The following is a 27,244-nucleotide window of genomic DNA, read 5'->3' as shown; positions in this document are numbered from 1 at the left end:
TGCCAGGCTGCCAAGAATAGCTACAACTGAACAATACCTTGCCAAACACACACACACACACACACACACACACTCACCCGTCCACAAACCAGCAGGCATTCATAATAGGAAATCCTAATTACAATGTATTCCAATCATTGTTAAAACTAATAATAATAACTGCTAATAATTACAGCGTGCCAAACCTGCCCCGGGAGGGAGGTTGGAGCAATTACACAGCCAGTCAGTCAGCGAGTCCACCAGGCTGTTTGACAGCCTCTAAAATACAGAATTAGTCAAAGAAATTACCAGCACGAGGACACTCAGTCAGCTAGTCTGTCAGGAAATCCCCGAAGTTACTGTCGGGTTAGTCATAATCTGGACAGATTAAACGTCAATTAAAACTGCATTAAGTGATTGAGAGCCCGAGAAGACAGATGTCTCCCAGAAACATTGCTCTGATATATGATCGGTTTCTAGGGCTTCAGAAAGTTGGGAGACGTGACAGAAAACCGTCTAAAAAATGTGTTGAATGTTGTACAAACTGGAGCCTCACACAGCTGGCCCGTCTGAGCCACAGACTGGATATAAAAGTGGACAAAGCGAGTTCGTAAGAAAAATAAGGACTGATCCACACTGTGAGGTGAAACAAAACAGTACATTAAGCTTCAGGCTTCGACAAGAAGTATGTAAAGTCTGGCTGAGAAGAGCTATGGAGCTCAACCTTTATTACTCAGTCGTTCCACTCTTTTCATTTGCTCCGTTTCAGAGACATGTCTGATTCCGACGGAGAGAAGAGTCTAGAAGCGCTCTGCAATTCATCTTTGTAACTACTTTGTAGCTCTCACGAGCATTAACACAAACAGCAGGACTTAAAGAGCCATTATAATCAGAATATTGAATGTTGAAAACACACACACATTGTAGATCCATACTGAACACTGTGCACAAAATGAACCTTGGCAGTGACTCAGGAGCATTTAATTACTTCCGCTCCCTCTCCCCATTGGCCGAGAGGTCTGGGATATGCTAATTAAGCCTCGACTGATAAAACGCTCCCTTGGCCTCTGTGTCTCATTCCTACTAACTTCTCTGATTGCAGCCTAGTCCTGCACCCACAGTGTATAAATAATAAAAAGCACCTTAAGCCACAAGCTGTGACTAAATGCTTATTAATCGGGGAATGTGACCTCGCAATGTGATGGCACGACGACAGGGAAACTACAAAAAAACTTTGTGCCGCAATCAGTGTACCTTATCTTCTCTTTCTAATTGATAATTAGTCTTGCATTAATTTAGGGGCCAACATCTATCTCTTATCACAAAGGTACAATTCATCAGCAGCTTAAATGATGGACTAAATTGGGTTGGCAATGTTAATGATTCACCTTGCAGGGAATGGGGGACATGAGGGAAATAATTTCTCCTGACTCATATTTAATTAACCTTAGCAGATGTGCTGGGCATGCATTGTGGCTTCAACAAAAAAAGAGACATGTTTGAAACATTTAAAGGATGACATCGTCTGGCAAATCCTGTTTAAAAATGAATATTTAATGTAAAAAAAGATGTTATATACATAAATATATAGGAGAACAGTAGAAAACATTGTTATTGTTACATTGTATAAATGAGATTCGTTTATGGATACACTCAGTTTAATAAAAAAATGTTATACTTGTAAGGCAGAGAGGTGGTTTAGTCGGCTCCTTCATACACTAATGTCTTCACAGGGAGAACCAGGACTCTGTTAACAGAAGACTGCTTCGTACCTTCAGCTTGTGCAACTCATACCGTCCTGCCAAAGACCAGAGAGCCATACATTCACATTGTTCGACGTGTTACCATGCTACTCAAACTGACTAAATGTATTTTTTCGTTTCCCCACATTCTCAGAAAAACAAGTAGAAAATTGCTTGTACGGTGAATTATTTGTCTGCAGATTGTATTCATACAAAACAGAGGAAAAACTACATGGACTGGATTTGAGGAACGAAGTGATATGTAGCATGGTACCAATGGTCAAACACGCTGTGGCGCTGGTAAACACAACCAACACGAATTATCATCAAAAAGAATTACATAAAACATACATTTTGAAGAAGTAACATACATGTGGATTGCGTACCAGCATCAGAGGAGTAACAATAATTCACCTTCATGTCATCTCAGCAGACACTCGCCCAGCAGTCAGATGCAGCTCTGCATTCTGTCTTATAGAGGTGCAAGACTTTTTTTTTGGAAATATGACACCAAAATCGTCCGTGTGACTCCAGTAGATCCTTTTCTTTGGCGCTCCATTACGTACACGTACCGGAGGACATAGGCAGCTACAATTATAAAACAATTATTTTGCGAATGAGCGTGAGGTTTGCGATTTTAGAAGAAATGCTCATTTTTACATCATTATTCTCCTTTTCACTGAAAACACATTCACGTTGTATTAAGTCTGTGGAACACGATGTGCAGGGCCAAGACATCTCTGCAGCACGGAAATATTTCATGAAAAAAAGATATTTCACATTTCACCTTTAACAAACATGGAGATATGGAACATTTGGATTAATTGCGTGTCACCTGTCTGCTGCTGTTGCTAACACTGAGCAAGAGAGCGAATGATCTAAAGGGGCCTCTGAGCTACTGTGGTGTCACTCGACCAGCAGGTCAAAGTGCGCTATTATTACTGTGCTTTCAGTCGTACCTGCACGCTTTCATCTGGGAGGTTGATACCGATGCTGGCAAAAGCATGAAAAAGACACACATTTGCAAGAAACTCCAAAAGTCACCACATTGATTCAGTCCCGTGACCCTCCTCCTGCTGCAGAACAACCAGCGACGAGCTTTCATTGGTTCCTCGGCTCTGTTCTTTGAAACACATGCTCTGGCCTGGCTCTGCATGTGTTCTTCCAGCTCCCTCCATGTTTATGACTAGTCTGTTACTTCTCTCTCCCCTCGACGTCCTTTTGCTTCATTCTTCCTTCCTTTGCTTCTTTCCTGATCTATTTTCTTTTCTCCTTTCTCTGTTTTTTCTAAATTCTTTAAACCGAGGGCGTGTGTTCAGGAGCGGCTCTGTCCGTAGTGTTGAAAGAGAGCGGAGGCGTCTCAGCCCGCTTGCTTTTTGATGTTGTAAAGAGAAAGAGACAACGGTGTAACGATGCCGTCTGTCACGTTTAAGCACCACTATCACATGTGTGCGCTCACCCGATAATTGAGTCGCCTCCATTAGAGAGGGAGACAGCAGTAAACCTCTTTAACTATGTAAAATGAAGCGCTGGAATCATCTTGCTCCGGTGTGTGTGTGTGTGTGTGTGTGTTGCACTTAAACCGGAGCTCTCAGCAACGTTACAAAATGGTCCGTCTTGTTCTCAACGGAGCTTCTTCCAGAATGTCAAAAGTTCAAAGGGTGATATTAGCACTCTGATGGGAGTTTGAAAGATGTGGTAGTCAGCTTCTTTTCTTTAAAGCAGTGGATTCTCTATGAAGTGGATGTTTGATGGAAAAACAAAAAGTGAGCAAAGAAATCTGGATAGATGCAATAAACACAGGTTGTACCGTGGATTAAGTACTGATGACTGTGTGATGTGATATAAGAGCGTCACATACCTTCAAGTCCCTTTGAATACATTTGACTATTTACCTTTAAATCTGAGATTGAGGACCTCTACAGCTGTGATCTAAGTGCTTATCACTATATATCAGACTATACATGAACTAAAGTCTCTCATCCCCACTGAGAGAAACATTTGACTTGTTATTACAAGTGAAGCTAATAGTGCTCTACTGTGCTTTATTCAGATGTTTCCATATTTAGTTGAATAAACAATACTGTGCGTGATATATTGGACTAGTCCCAAGTAAAGACATCTCTACTTTCGTGAAGATTGGTCGAATGGCTTTCTCCCTGTTTCGCATGTTGAGATAATACTGTAGGTCTCACAATGCACTTCATTTAACACTGTAACTGTCATCGGCAATTTGAAAAGCAACGTTGTCAGTTCATCTTAATCTGACTGAGAGGATATATCTTTAGTTGTCGAGTTATGATGATTTCGTCTTGTTTGTTTCAGCAGCCGTTACTAACAAGGAGGATTTCTAAAGACTCGTTTCTTTGCTTTCACACATTTTCCATCATCTTCCAACATCAGATGCGACTCGAGACCACAACGAGAGTAAAATGTAACGTGTCGAGTAAAATGTAACGTGTAGTAACGCGTCATATATTTCCTCTTGTTTGTGGAGCTGCAGCAGTAAAACCAGGTACAACACGAGAGTGTGTAGAGCTGCATGTACGCCTTCATTTAAATAGATCCAATTATCTTTGTGGCTCTTCTTGAAAGAGACGACTTAATCAGAGCACAGTGACAAGTGAAACCCCTGCTAATTTCATGCTGCGGGAAGACTGAAAGCAATTTAAATGACTTCAAACAACAAGACATTATGCCTCACGCCGGCCACTCTGTAATTAACCTCCTTTACCTTGCTTGTCTGTGTATTACCATATACTTCAAACAGTGCAGACAGTGTTTGATAGTGATGGGGATTCAAATCGCGTACCGCGAGCAGAAGAGCTGCACAACACGGAGCAGTTCGCATCCGGCTCGTTTTCATCCCTGGACCGGGTTCGTCTACACGGCTGCAGTCATGGCATTCTTCTGTCTTGGGTTGGTTTGGTGTTGCTGCTGCTGTCTCCCTCCCTCCCCGGTATAGACGTACTGGTCTGGACTGGGATCCACCAGGTGCCTGTAACCAGGGCACAGTGAGGTTTTGTGGTCTCACTTCGAATGTACTGATGTAGAAGTATATTCCAAAAAAAATGATGCTTCTTTTGTAAATGTATAACTCATTTTGTACGCTGTTTCTCTCCTACTCGTACATCTGGAAACCCTCGTCAGGTGTTACAATTGACGGACTGAGTCATTCGTGACATGAAATCGCCCCTACCTGTAACCTCCCCCCGCGGTTCCACGCGTCACGGTGTCGTACCGTAGTCCACGAAGCGGAGGGGTAGGAGACGGGGGAACGTCCTGCCGCAAGGGGCCTCTCTGCTGGGAGCTAGGAGCAGAGAACAACAAGTCCACCATCATCATACGAGCACTGCTGTGAGGACAGGAGTTGAGAAGTCAGACTACTCTGTTTAAACTCTGCGTACAGCCTCGTGGATCATGTGACATGAAGCAACTGCCATGCGTTTAATTACCTTGGGTGGGGATAGTAGCCGGGGTCGACGCCCCGAGGGTCTCCTGGCCGTGTGTACGGTGGGCCGGGTGGGTAGCCGGGGTAAGACGGGGCAGACTGGGGGATGGGGTTGGGGTAGGAGGGGGACTGAGGGTACCCCTGTGGGGCCTGGGGAGGTCCGGGGTAATGGCCTGACCAGGGCTGCATGGAGTAGTCAGTCGCAGCCAACGGACCTCGTCTGGAGGAGGAAATGGCACAATGTAAGAAAACAAAGCTTAGACAATAAAAACTAGCTGTATTTGGCATTGTAACAAGCAGAAACAGTTGCATGTCAGTCCAGGTCCATTCACTCCCTTAACCACAGTGTCCCAAGGCTGAACTTTGTTGTGTTGATGGTCATATTAATATCATTTTGATGCATTGGCAACACCTTTTTTGTGACTTGCCTCCAAGACACGACTCCATGAATGCAGTTGTGACCTCTCGTTCCGTCTGACATCACTCACAATGAAACAAATCGTCAAACAAATGCTGCCACTGAGAACACCGTGCTTCACTTTGTGTTTGTTTTGTGATGTTCTTTTCATGTATTTGAATTAGAACTAAAGAATACTGCTGCTGCAGTTTTTGCCAGTTTCTCTGTTGACTAAATGGCTTCAATATTCATGAAAACCTGCTGAAAACTATTTGTTTTGGACCAGAGAGAGAGGGAAAGAGAGAGAGAGAGAGGGAAAGAGAGAGAGAGGGAAAGAGAGAGAGAGAGGGAGCGGGAGTGAGAGAGAGAGAGGGAAAGGGAGAGAGGGAGTGAGAGAGAGAGAGCGACAGAGGGAAAGTGAGAGAGGGAAAGTGAGAGAGAGACAGAGGGAAAGAGAGAGAGAGAGGGAAAGTGAGAGAGGGAAAGGGAGAGAGGGAGTGAGAGAGAGAGACAGAGGGAAAGAGAGAGAGACAGGGAAAGTGAGAGAGAGGGAGTGAGAGAGAGAGGGAGTGAGAGAGAGACAGAGGGAAAGAGAGAGAGAGGGAAAGTGAGAGAGAGAGAGACAGAGGGAAAGAGAGAGAGCGGGAAAGCGAGAGAGAGGGAGTGAGAGAGAGAGGGAGTGAGAGAGAGAGAGGGAAAGAGAGAGAGAGGGAAAGAGAGAGAGAGGGAGTGAGAGTGAGAGAGATGCACAACCCCGGCCAAAGATCACATAGCAACAGAATATAAGTGACATGTGACAGTTTTAAGAAGGATAGGGCTCAGTTAACACACACACACACACACACACACACACACACACACACACACACACACACACACACACACACACACACTCAGCTGTGGTAATCCAGTACAATCCTGTCAATAGATATCCGTGTCTTGTGCCCAGTGGAAAGCAAGTACACAAACATGTGTCGTCCACATAGCTAACAGTACGAGGTATTACATTTGATCCGTCGACATTTGATTCATCCATTTCATCCTCTCATTCTACCCGTCGGCCTTTACATCTCTTTCCCTTCTTTCAGGGAAAATTAATCTTCATTTCTATTTTTGTTCATGTATTTATGCTCCTTTGTTTCCGTACATACAGAACATTCTAGATTAAATGTGTGATTTATTAAATAAATCCTGCACTTTCTCAATTTTGATAAAATTCCTACCGACTCACAGTTTGGATGAATACACTTCAACAATAATGTGTACTGAAGCATGTACTTCTGTATAAATGTGTTGGGAGTGTTACTCTCACCGAGTGTCCGAATGACACTGATCGTCGACATGCTTAGCTGAGTGGGCGGGGCTCCGCGGCCTCCAACCAATCACAGAGCTGACCTGTTGCCTGGAGATAAACGTTAATGTGCACACAACCACGGGACAGCCAGACTGAATCAAACACCGGTTTGTACATACATACTTGCACAGAGCACACACACACACACACACACACACACACACAGACAGACAGTGCTGGTGGTCTCCATGCTGACGCCAGTGTGTGTCAATTTGGGTGGTCAGCAGCGGAGAGTGTATAACTAACTACATGCCCATCATGTTTGGGATGTCTGCTTCTGCCCCTCCTGGCTCCATATCGGCCGCGAGAGTGTGTCTCACACACACACACATTACATTTCTGCTTCTCTCATCTGTCAACCTATAACTGTCTTCTGGTTTTCGACTTATTCTGCTACACGTATTGTAAGTCACTCCGACTGCGTGATGCGTATCAGCTACACGTCTCAAATGTCTCCCTTCTTGATAGCCACAGCCGTTTTGTCTGCTTCTCTTCTACCAACACGCAAGTCGGCCAGCTGCCCCGTCCGTCCATGTGTCTGACTGCCTCGCTCGCTCTCCTTTTAGAGAGCTTTGTGACTACAAGTCTGCCTGCCGGCTAATCTGCGTGGCTTGCTGGCTATCTTCTGAGCCTGGATACCTTTGCCCATATCAGTCAGTCAATCTGTCACTCACAATTTGGCCCCTGGCACCGATAACGTCACCAAGGCAGAGATAAGAGCGGTGGAGAGGTGACGGGGAGGTGAAGGAGGCAGGGCAGGGAGGGAGCGAGAGAGAGATAAGATGGAAAGTAAGAAGGAGAGGAAAGGACAAGTATAGGGGGAGGAACGAGGGGGAGATGCTGATGAAAAACAAGGATAAGAAGAGCGTTGAAGTGGTGAGGAAAAGGCAATGAAGGAGCTGTAGGCAGGAACAAAAGAAGACATTGCCTCTAAAGATGTACAGGTAATTAAGAGTCACCAGCAGCTTTTGTGAACAAGTGCTTCACTTATCTATTACCTGTTTAATATCCACTGGGATTTATCGAAATTTTTAGGCTTTCAATCACTTATTAGGACACTACAGTAGATATTTAAAAAACATAACTACAATAATCAGTGATGAACCTGTAAATAGAGAGAAAAAGTCAATGAAGTGACGTGAGGAGTGAAGAAGAATGAAACAAGACGAGGATAAGAAACATAAAGGCCAGTCTTCAGTCTGTCAATTGGGCAGCTGAGACATGGAAAATGTGATTGTTCCTCATTACCGAGCTCTTAGTTCACCTGTGTGATCTTTCAGTGGTTCCATCTATAAGCTGCCATGATACCTAGTGTAGCATGGCTCAGACCAATTTGTGCTTATTCGCTGCCGGAGCTGAAGGAGCTTCTAGTGGGCGTGCGAGCTGTCGATCGTCTCGTCTTATTTTGCGTGGAATTTAACCCGATGACAGGAATGAAGGAAAACTATAAAGAAATAACCAATCGTCTGGCTGATGGTCTGATTTACTTACTTATAGGTCATATAGAGGCATCAGCCTTGAATTGAGACTGTTTCATAACCAGGTATAAGTTCCCTGCAGTAACTTTAAGTGGTCTTTTGCAGTTTTATTTCATTATAAAAGAAAAAGTTACTTTTGGCACAGAAAATGTGACGGGCATTCTTTACAATCAAACGCTTTTCAGGATCATTTGATTGGTCAATATATATATACACAGTATATATATATATATACAGTATATATATATATATAATATATAATGAAATAATAATTAGTTGCAGCCTTCAGAGTTGACATAATGGGAATGGGGTGGAAATCCAGTGGGAATCTTCAGGGAATCCACTGTAAATCCGGTGGCAAGTTTGGAATTCTCTCTCCAGGAACCCAGTCAGCACTGCACAGCAGCTGGGGATTAAGGGGTAATGAGGATGGAACCCATTACTGGCTGGCACACACACACACACACACACACACACACACACACACACACACACACACACACACACACACACACACACACACACACACACACACACACACACACACACACACACACACACACACACACACACACACACACACACACACACACACACACACACACACACACACACACACACACACACACACACACACACGTGCACGCGCACATACACACACACACACAGTGCAAACCTTAGCTCAAATGCAGTGCTAGCTCCTAATCACCCCCTCCCAAACCCCACATACTCTGGAGGAGGCAAATTGGCACACAGCTGGAGAGGAGTTAAGACCAAATCAAATGAGGAGGCTGGTGGTCTGTGTGTGTGTGTGTGTGTGTGTGTGTGTCTGTGTGTGTGTGTGTGTGTGTGTGTGAGAGAGAGAGAGACAGAGAGAAAGACAGAAACAGATGTAATGAATGAGAACAGCTTTCTGGCACATGCAACAACTAGTTAAACATAATTGAGAGAGTAATCAAGGCAAAACGAAAGAAAATGTAAAAACGTTTCAAGCAGAACAGGAAAGCCATCGGGGACTCAGTTTGAAGTGAAACTCAACTATGTAATACCTGTTCAGGGATGCCTTCTTTGGCATTGTTAGTGACTTAGATGCGCTCAGTAGAGGTTAGATGTTTGAAAAGATAATTTGAGAGATTTCTCTCCAGGTCTGGCAGTAATTGAGAGTAACGTGAGCCTTTCTAATTCTCTGGTATTTAAGGGATTTCTGATGGATTTCTGAGGAAACAAGGAGTTGTTATATGTCCTCTGCACCTGCCGCTTTCTCTCATAAACACACGCGCTTCACTAACTCTTTCTAAAAGGGCTGGATACAGCTGTTATACTCGCGGGAAAAACACACAGACACACACACACACACACACACACACACGCGACCATCGATCATCCCAGCCTGTCTCAGTGAGACACAAATACCTTTAAGAAAGAGAGACAAGACGTCGCGATGTGACACAACACATTAAATAACTCCTGAGAGTCAACGACAGCCGCGGCGGAGATGGATTGTCTCAATAAAACCAAACACTAAAGCACAAACAAAAACAACACCGCCTCAAAATATGAAGAGAGGAAAAGTTTGAGATGAGAGAGGGGGGGGGGGGGGGGTTATAAGAGGTGAGAAAGAAAAGGAGGGCGGGAGAAAGAGGGGGAAGCAAAGAGCGATATTCAAAGTGAGCGAAAGAGGAGCGGGAGGAAGAGGAGGAGATATAATGCAGCTTTAATTCAGTTATATCTTTATGAGTCTCGATAGAGCCGAGGCCTCACCTTGTGCTGATATCCATTTCAAACAGATCTTAGGTCTGAGGTTGGGAAAACACTTCATACATTCAAATTGCATTCAACAGCGTCAGACTCTTTGTCAACGAGAGCCCCGGTATTTTGACAGCCTGGTAATAAAACAGATTAATAGCTCAAACGGTTCCACCGCTGCTGCCGTAATGTCATTTGGTGAAAACGGGACCGCTGTGATGTAATGTCCCCGGAGTTGAACGGAGTCTAACTTAGTTCCATCTTCCTAATGCGACACTTCATTATGAAGCTTTAATCACAGATGCATCGCAGTCCAAACAATGAGGCAATGAAAGCTTAAGTGAAAAATAATGAAGGGTGGAGAAATACTTTATCTGCTATCTAAGGAGAGGATTGCACTGGAATTAAAATGAAACCTGCGTCACATCTACAGTTTTTTTGAAAATGACATTCTATATTGGTTTTGAACGTATATCAATATACTGTCAATTATGTCCATAATAACATTACACAAAAAATGCTATATCTTCACCTATTTGGGATAGTGATGCACTCTATAAAGTAATGCTTTAAACATGAAATGACTTTAGAGGAAATCCGTTTTTTCTTATGAATATGCACGTTTATGCTGTAAAGTGCTTAAAAATCCAATCATATCATCTGCTCCTTCTGGAGGATCTTGAGAGGTTATTTTGAAAAACAACACGAGGGCATAACACCGTATGCATGTACAATAGTGGTGGCACGGAACAGTCGCAAACAAATAATAACTTCAAAGAAAAATCAATGATTTGTTGTTTTCATGCAGTTAACTAAGATGTTGAAGAGAGTGAAGGCGTTCAGCTTGATTGTCAGCTGTCGTTGTTTTTTGACTGAGCCAAAGCACACAAAGCTGCTGTGTGAACACACCGCACAGGTACAGTGCGTGGCATCTGGAACTGTATTCACTGTGAGTAGTGGGGGGAAAAAACAAACTCTTAACAGAACAGAGCTGAGTCATTGAGAGTAATGCCCGAAGCAGCAGAGTTTTTATTAGGAGAAGCCCAATAAGACACTAAGCTGTTTTCCTACTTATGGTTAAGTGGTTACACACTCTGTGTGTGTGTGTGTGTGTCAGAGATGGAATTCTGTTGGTTCAGCTGTCAATGTGGTGCTTGTGTGTGTGTGTGTGTGTTAGAGAGCCCTAAATCTCCCTCGGCTCCTGACCCCTGAGGGTCACATGATACTCCATCAGTTCCCATCAAACACTTAGAAGATGGGGTCAAAGGCTAAGGAATGGTATTATCAACTGGGATTAGGGGGCATACCAAATACATAGACATAACATTCAAACCCTCGTTACCATTTGGTACATTGGACAAACCATATGGTGCCATTGATAAACCTGCAACTGCAGTGAAAGCAAAGCTAAGTTAATGACTGATGCGGGCTGATAACAGCAACCAACTGGCAGTGAGGCTCTCAGGAAGTGACAGTTCAGTGCGTCCGAAAAGTAGCAGATAGTACACGTGTTGAGTATATCGTGCTTAGTATGAGATCTCAGACGCTGCCCGAGACTTGTGTTTTGAAAAGGAGCAACTGACCGTTCACTAAGACCCCCCTACCCCCCCCGATACTGTTGCTATGATTTCCATTCTCACTCAGAAGACATTGAGTTTATCAGCCTGTTTTTCATTTCACACACAACTAAACAAAAGAAGCTGTTTCTAGCTGAAGTTAAAATGTGTATTTGTTTACACAAGAAAATAATTTGAAGATTAGGGCAAAGCCGTGAATTTGGCAGATGTAACTCCATCCATCACAAGTTGGACGGGAGTTGCTGGAGTGTAAACTTTCCTAAAAACCAAATGAAGCAGCGGGACAGAGCTGCTGTTGTGCGATCTAAACTCTGAACTCTACAGTAGCGCCCTGGCTCCACTCATCAAAGAGTCCTTCTGTAACTTGTACGCACACATAATAAAACAACAAGTCAGCTGATGACCAACACCTTGCTCTTGGAAAAAAGGTTTCTATTGTGGCAGTGATCAGATTATGACACGCTAAAGTTACAGAATGCTAAAAGTGGTGCAGCATCATTTAGAAGGATTGGTTGTTTATGTCACCTCTTGTTATGAAAACAACAATCAGTGAGTATTTGTATTTAAATCATGTACTTGCGTGACACTTGTACGTGCGTGTCACACCGCATTATGATTACGATGCAGTGGTTTAGTGACCAAGATCAACAAGAGGCCCGATAAATGGAGGGTTAAGAGTGTGCAAACGATAAAGATCAGGCAGTATTTCACTGGGGATTATTTCAGAAAGACGAAGACGCAATCCTTTGTTTTATTGACCTGCATACTAATTTTGTGGTTGCCAAAGAGGTGAATACTGAGGACTTCACAGCAGGGGCACATTTGTGTTCAAAACAAACAACCAAGAAGAAGTTTCCAGACAAAGAGCAGGCCACTAAAGACTAACATCGTCATCTGTATTCCTTGACAGCAGCACAGAGCAAAGGACAGAGAGAAGGGAGATGAATGTAAAGAGACTGAGGAGATAGCGTAAACAGAAGACAAAGAGGTGTGACCGCAGAGGGCTGAGACAGATGGGACTGGAGGAAGAGGGGGAGGAGGAGGAGGAGGAAGGAACAAGACAAGGGCTGTGTCTCCATATTTCCTACATAGTGCACTACATGTATTATCTGCCATTTCATTTGAGGATCACAATTCTGAGTGTGAAAATGTGTGCACTGTACAAATACCACAACAGGGGGAAGACGAGGAGAAGACAATACGATGGAGGGACGATGGGTAAAGAGTGAGAGTTTTACACTTGGAAGCCGATGAAAAAGGAATGACAAATAGGACTACAGGTAGCGGAGAGTGAACCTCCCAGATGGATGTCTTGTGAAGCTCAGAAGGAAAACATGAAAGGAGGAGGAGGAAGCAGCAGAAAATGAGAAGGCAGGGAGAATAAAGAAAATTAATGGTGGAGAGGTGGGGAACGGCGAAGAAGAGAAGGAAAAAAAAAAAGTAGAGAGACAAGTGCTGCCCTCCAGAGACTGGCATGCTGTAGGTCAGCATCTGCTGAGAATAATGGGCCCTACTTTAGCGTACACACACACACACACACACACACACACACACGTGCACACACGCACACACACTCACCGGATGCTTGCTTATACTGTTCACGTTTGAATGAAACTAAACACCTTTCAAGGGCTCCTATCTGTCTTTGTCAATAAAGTTCTGTCAAATGTGATTTATCCACCTGGATATCATGAATTACAAACTGACTAGTCCAGGAAACTAACATGATTACATTCCCCTGTGCATGTAAGTGTGTGAGCAGATTTGCCCGTGTGTGTATTGGCGTATGAACGTGTGTGAGGCTGCATAGGACAGAGCACTCGTATTAAAGAACACAGCTGAAGTGTTCAGAGAAAAAAACAAAAGACAAAACGCCGGCAGGGAACGAGATGGAAATGACCACAGGAGGATACAAAGAGGAGCGCAAGTGAGAGGATATGGTAATACGGTAAGGACTTCAGATGAAAAGTACGAGACGAAGCCACAGAGAGAAATGTGGAAAACAGGAGAGGGAATCAAATAAGAGCATTAAAAAGTTACAAGATAACACTTTCTGACAAACTAAAGAGAGAAACAGCACTCAAAGACAATGAGATGGGGAAGGACAGAGGAGAAAGCCATGAGAGGAAAGTGAGCGGAACTGAGGGATGAAGGCCTTCCAGATGGTGGGAGACCGTTGCCTCGGAAACACAGAGAGGGCAGAACAAAGAGGATTTGCAGTGTTTCGCATCCCGTCATAATACGGCCATGCCAGTGGAAACTGAGCAATGACGCTATCGGCAAAAAAACAAAACATGGAGGCCGACAATTTACTGCTTCTCAAAAAATGTATTCTGGTCGACATGTCGTAGTTGCTCGTAGTGACTGTGTCCTTGCAAAAGCCTTCAATTTGACTTTAATCAATTTGAAATACTCATCTGTGTTTATTATCTTCCTCTACCCTTTATGTAAGTTACTGCGAGCAACCACGGACACATTGAGTTTGAAATCAACAGTTAATCTTGTTATCATCACTGAAACGTGGCGGTGCAGCTCGATGGCCGAACACACACACAGCGGATTTGTTTGTTTTATCTCTTCGACGGATGAGAAACGATGACACGAGTCCTACTTTGTTACAAATAGGGACCCTGATACTGTGTCAGCAGATATCAATGAGTGGGAAATGTCTTTCCAAGAAACGATTTAATATCAAAAATACAAGGATTCTTATTAATACATTTCCTTCTTATTTTTAAAAACTATAAATACAAATCAGTGACAGAAGACTGAAGACAAAAATATGTAAATATTACATAAATGTTAGAGTCGGGTATTGCTTTTGACCTCTCTGAAATGCACCTATACAAACTATATATATATATATATATATATATATTCCCTGTAATATCAGAATAAATAATAACCAGGGGCTTCTGGAAAATAGCAACTTCAAATGAAGCCATAAGTCATGTTAAATGGTGCAAACCGCGACACTAGCAATATCAACTTTTGGACATTTGAATGTGCGACAGCCATAAAGGCAGATTCATCACATCACAATGAATTGGCTGCACCTTGTAAGTACATGAACGGGCCGTGTCCGTCTGTGCTCGCTGCAATTCTTCAAAGTAAAGATGACGTTCAGTTATTGCAGTATCATACATAACCACTTAGGCAGCAAAGCGGGTGACTTCCTGAAACATCATGAAATCCATTCCAGATAATGTCATATCCCGTACAAATAGCCTCCATTATTTCACATCTTGAGCCAATAAGGTTCCCCTCAGCAAGATGTAATCGTTTCAAGCTGGGGACATTTTTTTGTGCTCCGTGCGTGACCACGGGATACAAATTGCTGACAGAATTACGATCCCCCCATAGCCGATAATTTGGTGCATGAAGAGGAGTTCTGAAATGGCGCTTGTAACAGCAAGATGGGGGATTGACACACACAGACATACAGACACAGACACACAAAGGTGATCTCAGTGTTAGTGTGGCGCCTTAAGGAAAGTTATGGTTTGCACTACCTGTGCACAAGCAACTGCATAACCCGTCGCTGCTCTACACTGACTGTTAGGCTTTAGTTTCCTTGAAAACAACTTTAGTCCTGAATGTAGGACACTGGAGAAGCAGTTAAACATGTTCATCCGTTCACTAACTTGACCACCGCAGCCTCACTGCTTTATTGAAACGACAAACCCCCGCCTGTTGCAGTAATATGAGCTGCTTCCTGTTTCAACAGATTCATGAATCATAACAATTTCTGACGCGTTCCATTTGGCATCGAAGAATTCGATACGGGCTACATTTTTGCACTCACTCACCATGTCGCTTTTCGTAGTTTATGTCATTGGGAGATTTTTGCATGCATGCGGAAACACATTTTAATTATCATTTAACTTTCCAATGGAAGTTTGAGAATTCCTGAAAAAAAGAAAAGAAGAAGCTTGTAGCAGCAGATGGTCATTAGGCTGCTCCCAGATGTTAACATTTCACAGCTGCAACTATAGAAATGTATGAAGCGCGGTCGATCTTCTTGTTCTTCAGACAGACATAAATAACAATGGAACATTCCTTGATGTATTTCCCACATTTATGGTGATGAGTTAAGTGCCATGAAGTTTAAGGCGAACGCCGGCCATTATAGCACGACGTGATACAAATTTTGGAAGGACAGAATGAGTAATCGACCAACGGATGTGCTTCACCCGGGCATTTTTCTACCACAATGCAAAAAAAGTGTGGCATTTCACCACCTGCTCGACTCCACATGAGCACGTTATCACTCAACATCAGCTCAACGCCAGCATACCCCAAACAACCTTCACCGGCTGGGACCTGAAAGAAAAACTTCCTCCCTCACCCCAGGGTCCAGACATATGAAAGCATATCTCACACACACACACACACACTTGTTGAGCTGTGGTTCTGCAACACATTACGGGTTGTAACCCAACTTTTTACAGTCCAAGATCAAGATCAAAGCTGTGGCCAGAATTCTTTAAAGCAGCAACGATCAGAACATCAGAAACAAGATAGGGTCAAGAGAGAAAAAGCAAGATGGAAAGGGGGGGGGGGGGGGGCAGGGTCTCTCTTGGTGTCCCCTTCATGGCTAACAAACAAGCAGAGACTCGCCGAGTCCGGAGACGCAGAAAAAGAACCGGACAATGGGGAGGATTGTGCCACAGTTGTAAAGTGGTCTGGGAAACTCTCGGGCCTGGTTGGGAGGTCTTCTCAAGAGAGAGAGAGCGACAGAGAGAGAGGAGTTAGAGAGACATTCCCGTTTCATTACCCCCCCCCCCCAGCAGAGTGAAACAATATTCAACAATGTCCTTTTCACCTCAAGTTCAGAGAGAATGAGAAGGAGAAGAGGAGGGGAAGGAACGGCAGAAAGTAGAGGGGAATAAATGAGGCGTTGTGACTTAAAGAGACACACAGAGACAGAGCGCGAGACGCTGAATGCAACATCTTTCTAATTACCAACCATCCAATTAGCATTGTAATGAGGAAGTGACAGCCTTCCCAGAAACCTGAACAGCAATTCCGATTGGCTCTTTTAATCCAATAAGGGTAATAACAAGGACAAATGGGTAAGTGTGTTCAGCTAATCCAATTGGGTCAAGGCTGCGTTTCAAACAACCGTGTGCTGTTATCAGCAGAGATCCGTGGAGAGCAAAACCATGTTTTTAATCAAAGCTGACTTAGTCCGGTCTTATGTGCTTGGAAACCCCCGTACATGAGATAAGTTCATTAGTTTGTGATATGAGTGGGTTGCAACACACATTGTCATTCAGTCTTTTCTTGCTTTCTTTACTGATGATACCATTAACGTCAACGTTCCTGTCACAATCCAACGTTGATGAGAGTAAAGATGAGCCACGGTGTGGAATCTGCCAACTTATTTGTTTTTTTATCCTCTTTCTTTTGTCTACCAGTGTGTGTGTGTGTGTGTGTGTGTGTGCATTTACAGCTGTCTTTGCGGGAACAAAATTGAGTTTGAGATTTGACATTTGGGCCGGTCCTCACCTCCGAACAGACCTTCAAAGACCGGTTTGAGGGTTCAGACTTGGTATTAAGGTTCAGGGAATACATTATGTCAATGCGTGTCCTCGCAAGTATAGAAGTACAGGGGTGTGTGTGTGTGTGTGTGTGTGTGTGAGGGAGACAGAGTGAGAATGTGTAAATGGGGCAGTAATGGGGCACACATGGTAGGGCCGCAACCTACTAATGTTGACCATACAAACACTCTGATAGCCATCTACTGACCTCAGAATGACCGAATCTCACACACACACACAAACACACACACACACGCATACTAATCTGTAAAGTTGTTTCATACATATTTATGCATCCATTCATGCTAAAACATTACCGAGATGCAAAGCATTTAACCACAACTTTCCTGGTTTCAGTATACCGGTATATAAAAAGGGTCGCCACGTTTAAAATCGTGTTTAAAATACTTTAGTGGCTGCGTTTCTTTTTCCGATATATTTAACAACCAAAACAAAAGTAGTTTCATAGCCGAGCAAAATATACAAGATCCCCTCGACAGACTCCTCTCTGTTTCATGCAGTGACATTTGCTGACAGTTTGTTAGCTGTTTGTGCTTTAGGCAGGGAAACATCATCCACTGCTGGGTCATGTTTTCATTTTAGAGCCATCAAAGTCTCGTCTCACACAACTCACCCCGCGCTCCAGTTAACTGACTTCACGTCAAACATACAGCACCTGACCAAGCAACCCCACAGCTATTTATGGACTCACTTGGAATAATACGAACAGGTACACAGGCGTGCAGACGCTGGATACACACAGCCCGCCAGCTATTTCTGTGGCGGCGGCAAAATAATATGTTTGGATAAGGTCAAGAGCCGGGACGTGGTTTCCAAACGTGATCTCTTTCTCTGACTATGCTGAAATATCTCTCGAGGTAACTGACAGCAGGAGAAAACGTGTAGACTCTCCGTGGTGAGAATCCCGCTTACACTTAAATAGTTACTCTCAGGGAAATGCCCTTCAAAGTAAAATCTGCTGCTTTGAAAGCGTCGCTTCTTAGCCTTCGTTTCGTGTGCTACATGTAAAAACAAGCTACATGAGAAAGCTGTGCTGTCGGCCATGTGTCTGTTTAAAATCACAGTTCAGCCATGCAGAAAATGTTTCAGAACTTTTACCAGGTTGTAATAAGTATCAGAGGGACCTTTACGGAGAAATGACTTGGGCCCTTTTCAGACACGAGGCCTACATGTAAAATTGGCGCAGCATTTTGGGATTACAGTCTGAAAGTGGAAACAGAGACAGGGTGTACTGTATGCGAGTGTGTGTGTGTGTGTCCAATTTCCCAAGGCTTTTCAGATACCACAGCCAGACCTCAAAACTATCATCACTGTTCTCGCTCCCATCTGCCAAAGTCATCACCCACACACAGACACTCTCACTCTCTCTCTCTATCAGGCACACACCACACAAACACACACACACACACACGCACGCACACACACTCAAGAAAGAGGTGTGAAATAGCCTTCCCGTACCATTTTAACAGGGGTGGGAACCTGGCTATAAAGTTTCTAACGTTCTTAACTTCTGTCTGTCATTCCACTCATTGGCTTCCTCTCTCTCTCTCTCTCTCTCTCTCTCTCTCTTTTACACACACACACACACACGCACACACACAAATAAACATTTGTTGTTGGCTTGATGGTCTGCTGAGGTGTTGGTTCTTAGAAGCAAAATAAAATGAGGTGAGAAAAAGCTAGTAACAACTACTCTGAGTTTTTAACTGTTTAATTTGACACTATTTTCACTTAAAGATATTTATATTTTTAGATACATAAGAGTTTACAGTGCAGTGTTGCCGGGTATATTAAGTGGCTTTAAGTAAGTGCATTACCACAGTACAATTCATCTTAGGAAAGTAATGGGAAAAAAATAATCAAGCACAGTGGAGGATAGAAGATAAAAGATTAAAAAAAAGAAGATGTAAAGATAGTGCAAGAGTGAAGAAAGTGAAGATAATTAAAGTTTCAGGCTGTGGAAGTGGAAAGGTTGCAAATGAAAAACGAGATGCTGCAAGCCCGGGAGTGAGTGATGATGGTTGTAGACCAGGTATGTGTTCGACTGTGTATCACATCGAGAACAGCACGTTGAAACGGTCAGTAAGCAGCTGAGGTCTCACACATGTTCCAAGCTCATTTCAAACATGCTTTTAAACAACTGTGGCTTTAATAATTGATCTGATTTCATCAGAAAACACATCACGAGAAAACAAAAGGAAGGAATTCTTCAAGAATTCATCAGTATACTCAGGAAGCTGTTCTTGTTCTTGTGCTGGCTAATGTTAGTGACAGTTCAATAGGCTAACGCATGCTGCACAGAGATAGTCTGCTGGTTCAGGTCCCTGCTTGACTGTCAAGTCTGACTGGAGACAAGTGTCTCCTGTCCTGAGTCCTCACCCGCCTTTTTGTTTTACAACAGTCAGAATAAATAGAAATACAGCGGAGCGAGGTGCTAAGTCTGACTGAAAAATATGTTAGTCATGAAAAAAATGAAACATCAGGAAACACATGACAATACAAATTTAAAATGCTTTCTTTGACTTGTAAAATGCTGTAATAGCGGTCTTGTTTGGTAAGGAGCCGCTGTCTGACATCGGCTCACGTTGCTGATTCAAAGAAGCAGAAAACAAGCTGTATAACATGAGCTAAATCCACGATGAGGTAGTTATGTACACAATAAATCAGGCAGTAAAGTTCTTAAAATAATATATAATTATATATTTCTATAAGTTTTGAAATTTGCTGGCTTTCCAGTTTAATACAACATAAAGACAACTGACTGTGCCTAAGCCAAAGTCAGTTTTGGTGGGGGAGCAGATCGAGGAGTCAGGGATCAGTTTTCAACCCCTTTCTGAGTGTGTGTTCCCCAGGGAGGGGATAAGGCGAGTTCCTGGCTGAGACTGAGGCCTCCAGAGACACACAGAAAGACACACAGACTAGACAAATGTAATTAGCCGCTTCAAAGAGAAAAGGAAGAAAAGAAGAGAAGCGTGATACCTGCAATCAAATATGTCTTTTTGGACGAAACAGTACCTTGGTAGGGAGGCATACTGACGTTCCACTTCTTCATAACGTGGTGCCAACCGGTGATCAGGCCCTCTGCCCGGCATCTGGAGAAGAGAGACAACTTCTTAGTTTTGATATCTTAAAGCTATATATATTCTCTGCCCAAAATACGAATAAACTGCTATACTGTGGGCCTAAAAGCATGTGCAGTGCATGCCCATCAGCCCTTTTCCTTTATATGCGTGTTCATGAGTGGGTTTCTCTTTGTGTTCGCGATACAGGGGTAATTTAGGATTTACAAAGGCTAGTTATTAGGGATTACTGAGGGGGTCTTGGGGGGGGGAATTGGACAAGGCCCCCATCCTAGATTAGGTTACTTCAAAACAGGATGGAGTCACACACACACACACACACACACACACACACACACACACACACACACACACACACACACACACACACACACACACACACACACACACACACACACACACACACACACACACATACAGAGTCCCGTCTCATCTCCATCAAGAAAAGAAAAGATTAAGTCAAGCTGCTGACGGTTCAATCTCTACTTCCTCTTTTGCGCTTCATTGCACCGGTTCTCTCTCACCCTCACATGGCATTTTCTCTCCTTCCACTTCTTCCCATTCTTCTCTTTTTCCTCCCTCTCTCTCTCTCTCTCTCTCAGAGATTATCCCGGTCTATTCAGTAGGGAGATTCCAGCTGCCACGGCGCTCCTTAAAGAAGCCGAGTAAACCCCAAACGTCAACACACACACACACACACACACACACACACACACACACACACACACACACACACACACACACACACACACACACACACACACACACACACACACACACACACACACACACACACACACACACACACACACACACACACACACACACCATTTTCTCTGTGAGACACAGTGAATATTGTGAACAGGACTTATTTGAACATAATGTGGGGTGAGAGAGTGAGATATGATTGAGGTGAGTGTTGCAGTGACTCTGCATACACGCTGAACTCCGGCAGTAAAAACAATACTTATATGCAGCATTGTACAGTCCCTTCAGGGGTCTGTGTAGTGTGGAGTCTCTGGAAATAGCCCATCAAATCTAGTCTATCACACCTTTGCCACTTGTTAAATGGCGCTTTTGTTGACAATACACATCTCTCCATCAGATACACTTGCATAACACGTAACTATTTGTTTAAGTACACCGTTGTACCTCCGAGAGGACATTACCGTAAGTCATCCGAGTCATCTTGCAGCCATACTATCCTGCAGGAGTAGTGTGTACACGATGTGCCCACATCATGGAAGAAAGAGTAAACAATTGCCATTGAATCTAAAAGAAGATAATGGATGGAGGATGAATGTGTGTGTGTCTGAAGTGGTGAAGACCAAAGGTGGAGGGTTTTTATAGAAAACTAGGGTTACTCTCTTCAACTCAACATTATATTGTCAACGCAAAAGGTGCTGAGGATTAGATAGCCGCGGCTTTTTCTTCTCTGTGCCTCCCCTCCTCTCTCTGCCGATACCAGGAGGCATATAAAACAGATTTGCTGGCCCTCCTTTCTTTTGAACACCTGTCTTTATTGCTTCTATATCTCAGGTGGAGAGACAGCAGGATATGAGGTGGGAATAGAGAGGCAGAACGAAAAGGCATTAGATGGAGAAGAAAGGAGGAAAGAGAGATAGAGCGAATGAGAAGTAAACGACTTCGAATGGAGAAGAGCGATATAGAGAGGAGGAGGGATATTATAAGGCCATTGAGAAGTAGCAGGGGGAGAGGAGGGATGAGAGGTGAATTATAAAACAAGGGAGGGAATGGGGTGAAGACGAGGACGAGGGAGCGGGGAGGTGAAAGGGACACCGACGACACAATTCAAACACGGTGTTAAAGGAGGGAGCGAGAAATAGCAAGAGGGGGAATGACTGCAACATCCGACGGAGACTGAGAGGTGGGAGAGATGAGTAACGGGGGTGAGGACAAAGCAGAGAGTCATGAGTGGGAACAGAGGGGAGAGAAAATGAACAAATCGGGGAGGCAGGTTGGAGGAATGAAAACAGCTGAAAGGTAGTTCCAGGACATGGCTGGCATCGTTCTGTGTTTCGGAAAAGACCAAAACCAAAACTAACGATGCGCTAGCCCGCCTCTCAGTGCGTTCTGCCTTCCCTACCGCGTCTATGGCTCGCAACAGAGACAGCCATCTTTTAAATCATGCTTTTGGCTGCAGCGGTTTGTTGGTAGGATTCAATGTGTTTTGGTGTGAGATGCTGGTGCTCTGTTGGTTCTGAATGTCGTGTGTAGAACCTTTTGAAGGGTTAGTGGATCCCGGACTACAACAGGTGCCCCAGTGCAGATAGACTGAGCTAGTATGTGGTTTGTTGCTCTCCTGCTCAGGTGTGCATGCAAACACACACACATGGATTATGAGCAGATTACTGTGTGGGGCCACAGACCGAGTAAACACAAACAGACCAGTGTGTGATGAATGTGCATGTGGACTCAGGAAAAGGGGTTCGACATTTCTACAGACACAGTGGTATAGTGAGGGTGTTTGGCATTACTTGATGTTACAAATATATGATATGATAATATATATGAATTACAAATATGCTTGTTCACGAGAAACACTTCATGATGACGAGGTAACATGGTGTGTCTCTGAGGGCCGGGATGCAGAGCACGCAAACCAGGCAGTAATAAGCACCTCACACAGGCGGGACAGAATGTCACAAAAGTAATGACTTTGTGTAAAACGTTACCTTTTTGATGAACACAAGAAGTCTGAAAGCTGAAAGATGCTTATAGACAAAAATTTGACAATCCCTAAAAAGAACTCGGAGATCCCCGGTTTGTTGGTGAGCAGAACAACTCGCCTGCTACGACTGTAGCTGCCTGTATTATTCTGTCTGTAGCTGTGTGTGCAAGTGTGTGTGTGTGTGTGTGTGTGTGTGTGTGTGTGTGTGTGTGTGTGAGAGATGTCAGGTATTAGTAGACTCTCAGCATTCAGAACTGTGACAGGAGTACAGCGCAGGGCAAAAACTATGACAGCTGAGCTTGCATGGGACATTCTGTACACACCTTTTTTCCCTCACACACACACACACACACACACACGCACACACGCACACACACACACACAGATACGTGCAAACAATCATCTTCCCCACCACAAACAAAAAAAAGCACAATCTTTCTCTTACAAGTGCAGCTACTGTACATGCACACATTAGTCTCTTTCATGCACGCAGCCAAACACACACGCACACACGCACACACACATATTTAAACACTCCCTCTGGCTCACAGAGGGCTGTGGCAGTAGTGCAGCGCACTGGTTGGGGTAATGGTCTCGTGAAAAACCATTTCACGGCATACTGAGCAGAGGAGAGGCAGAGAGGAGAGCGCGGAAGTCGAGCAGAAGAGACTGATACTGAAGGGAGAGGGAGCACACGCACACGCACACACACACACACACACACACACACACACACACTCACGGTTATATATGGAAGTGAGAGAGCGCAAAACAAATTCAGAGAGCTGCTCAGTCTGCACGTCAACCTTTGAGAGCATTTGTAAAAGCAGAATCACATTTGAGCGTTTCTGTGTCTGCTCTCACATTTCTCCAGCTGTTTTGGCAGCTTCTGAGCACTTGAGATCGCAAAAGGTTGCTTGCCAATCATTGTTGACTCGCAAGCTGCAACAGCACAAACCCACATGCGGACGTCAGGGTCATGTCTTTTTCACATTCCACACAAGGAAAAGTCAGCTTCGCTGTAAGGAGCGGTTGGCAACCATATGGAATATTGAGGGAGACATTTGATTTACATATTTTATGCCTCTACGCATTAGCATTTAGCAATTATTGTGTGTGTGTGGATCTGTACTGTAGATTGAAGTTCAGCCACATTCTGGCAATCCATCTGATCCTCTTGCCCCCCCCCCCATTTACAGAAAATGCTGTTGCTCTGAATGTAGCCACAGTCAATAATAAAGCTTGGATCAGATCACAGTGAACCACCCCCCCTACCAGGCTCATTGCATTTGTGAGAGCAGCATTCTGCTCAGAAGTGGACCTCACTCAAAAATGTGTTTCTTACAATGGTTACAATAATTGTTTATGTTGAAATTATTCCCAGAAAACATGAAAAGAATAAAATAACACCTATATTTGGTCCAAACAGGTATAGCTAACACAGCCTCACCGAAATATAAATTGATTTGACTCTCAAAATGACTCCATAATGGCTGAAAAACGACTTTATTTGCAAACAAATAAAATGTGATTTCAGTCATTTAGCGTCATGTTTTGATTTTTAAGAGTGAATAAAGTAGAACGTGGAGTCTAACAGGTCGTTACGAGCGTGAGAATCCTTGCTGCTGGCTCAAATGTAGTCGCACAGTTCCTCTTGCAGCACAGATCACCTGTTACTAGCTTGTCCTCCCTCGCGTACATATCAAATTCTGCTCTTACGAATTCTGCGCCATGTGCTCGCACAAACGTTGACAGACTGAGTCGTGCTCAAATTTGTTTTGTGCACTCTCAACTCTCTTTTGTCGTCGGTATACTTCCACACTTGCACGCACACTGTAAGAGGGGTTCATCACTCTTCTTTCAACAGACCCTTCAATATACCCATAAAACACACCAGCCCATCACTTTCAGCACTGACGCACACTCAAAGTCCGCCTCCCTCTATCTTATATTCCCCCCTCTCTCTCTTTCTTACACACAGACACTTTTAAAGGATTTCAAAGGGGTTTAGATCGACATGGAGCATTTGGTAGCCGCACACTGCCTCAATGAGACCACTTAGCTGAAATGTGGAGTGTCTCTTTCTCTCTTCAACTGTTTCTGTGCTCCGCTTCAACACTTCTTCATGAGATATCTCTCTCTTCCTCTTCATCCCCCCCTTCTGACTCTTTCTCACCTCCCACTTCCATCCTTCCATCCTCACTCTTCCTCCCTCGCTCTCCGTGTCCACACCTCGTCTTCTCCCCTTCGTTAACCAACTCTCCTTAAGTGAAATAAAGGGTTCCTCTGAGTACTCTTAAATCTTCACACTTACTTAAGATCTCTTCTCTCTTTTCTCCCACACCCATCATGCTGTTATATTACTTCTACCTTTCCTCTTTCCAGACATCCATCCATCATTTATCACTGAATTTACAACTCTCTCTCTCTGCTCAATTCCTATTTACTTCCATCCTTCTCCCACTTCCCTTCCCCTATTGTCTTTCGCTACTCCCCTCCCTTCCTTAAATCAATGATGACAAAGAGAAGCAGCATAATCTCTATCAGTCACTTCTGTTCCCTTCCCGTTCTTCCTCTCTTCTTTTGTAAAACTGATAGAGAGGGGGATGGTGCCCTCTTTTACAATCCCCACCTTCCTTTACTCTCAGTCCATCTGTCTCCCTCCCAATGTCCTTTTCTCCTTCTGTAAATCGATAGAAAAAGATTTTGCTTCCTTTCAGTCATCTCTCAATTGTGCCCCCCCCCCTCCCTCACCCACCCGTGTAGAAATCGATGAATAAAGGAAGGCTTGTTCTAATCCGTGTCATATCGTTCTGCCCAGCCAGCACTTTTGGCTGACTCAATTAAAACACAGCTCTGAAGAGGCAGCGATTTCTTTGTGTGTGTGTGTGTGCGTCGTATCTGCTGCCTATGATACTCTTAATGCACAATGCGTGTGTGTGTGTGTGTGTGTAGCCAGACAAAGTTGTAGACGGGTGTGTTTGGAGGAAGGCCACCTGAGGACGCTCGTCAGTGACAGCAAACAGTAAAAGACGACGAGCAGTCATTCTCGTGGTAAAGTGCAACTTTACGCAAACTCTTTGACATAATCAAAAGATTGTTTGGACTTGAAAATATAAATCATCACCAATCTAAAGTGCACGCCTCGAAACATTAAATCGGTCTCAGATGTGAGTCAAATAAAAACAATGCCATACATGGTAACACACAAAAAACTGTGATACCGTCCACTTCCACTCAAGCAGTAAAAAACAAGAAGACACGGTAAAGCAAGCTTGTTCACCTTCTCCATTCATTACACACTACATACCCTCCCTCGGTCCATCCATCCATCCATTCATTACATACTACATACCCTCCCTCGGTCCATCCATCCATCCATTCATTACACACTACATACCCTGCCTCGGTCCATCCATCCATCCATTCATTACATACTACATACCCTCCCTCGGTCCATCCATCCATCCATTCATTACATACTACATACCCTCCCTCGGTCCATCCATCCATCCATTCATTACATACTACATACCCTCCCTCGGTCCATCCATCCATCCATTCATTACACACTACATACCCTGCCTCGGTCCATCCATCCATCCATTCATTACATACTACATACCCTCCCTCGGTCCATCCATCCATCCATCCATCACATACTACATACCCTCCCTCGGTCCATCCATCCATTCATTACATACTACATACCCTCCCTCGGTCCATCCATCCATCCATCCATCACATACTACATACCCTCCCTCGGTCCATCCATCCATTACATACTACATACCCTCCCTCGGTCCATCCATCCATCCATCCATTCCAGAGAAAGCAGTAATTGCAGTTGCTGGTGAAAAGCCATCCATTTCCACAGGCTAATTACTACAGCCTCTTAACAAAGTAGCACTAAAGGAAAGAGACTAGACAAGCACACTCATAAATCACTCATTATTCACATACAAGTTCACCTCTGCACACACACACACACACACAGCTTTTCTAATGAGGCCTTTCCATAGTTCGTCATTCTTCTAATGAGTTAACCACGAGACAGTCGCTCTAACAAAGTCAACTACGTCCTGTTCAACATATTCTCAGCCCAATGCGTCAAAACGCGCAGCTTCGTCAGTGCTCCTTCGCTTAAAACTATGACGCTGAGCAACAAAACCACTCAACTAGGA

General features: G+C 43.9%; 1 protein-coding gene across 3 annotated transcripts in view; it reads right to left on the bottom strand.

Moving 5' to 3' along the window:
• Positions 1-1,574: 1,574 nt before the first annotated feature.
• The window catches only part of LOC306783490 (partitioning defective 3 homolog B-like), a 164,182-nt gene continuing 138,512 nt past the window's right edge, over positions 1,575-27,244 (bottom strand). For all 3 annotated transcript variants that reach the window (XM_079277159.1, XM_079277158.1, XM_079277160.1), the window contains 4 exons: positions 20,304-20,380; positions 5,177-5,392; positions 4,921-5,031; positions 1,575-4,719 (listed from right to left, as the gene is read on the bottom strand). In XM_079277159.1, coding sequence (XP_079133285.1) covers positions 4,605-4,719; positions 4,921-5,031; positions 5,177-5,392; positions 20,304-20,380 — 519 coding nt within the window. In that variant the 3' untranslated portion in view covers positions 1,575-4,604. The remainder of the gene's footprint in view (positions 4,720-4,920; positions 5,032-5,176; positions 5,393-20,303; positions 20,381-27,244) is intronic.

Source organism: Melanostigma gelatinosum, assembly GCF_949748355.1.
Source record: "Melanostigma gelatinosum genome assembly, chromosome: 10".
Lineage (NCBI taxonomy): Eukaryota > Metazoa > Chordata > Actinopteri > Perciformes > Zoarcidae > Melanostigma > Melanostigma gelatinosum.
This window is presented reverse-complemented; position numbering and strand designations above follow the sequence as displayed.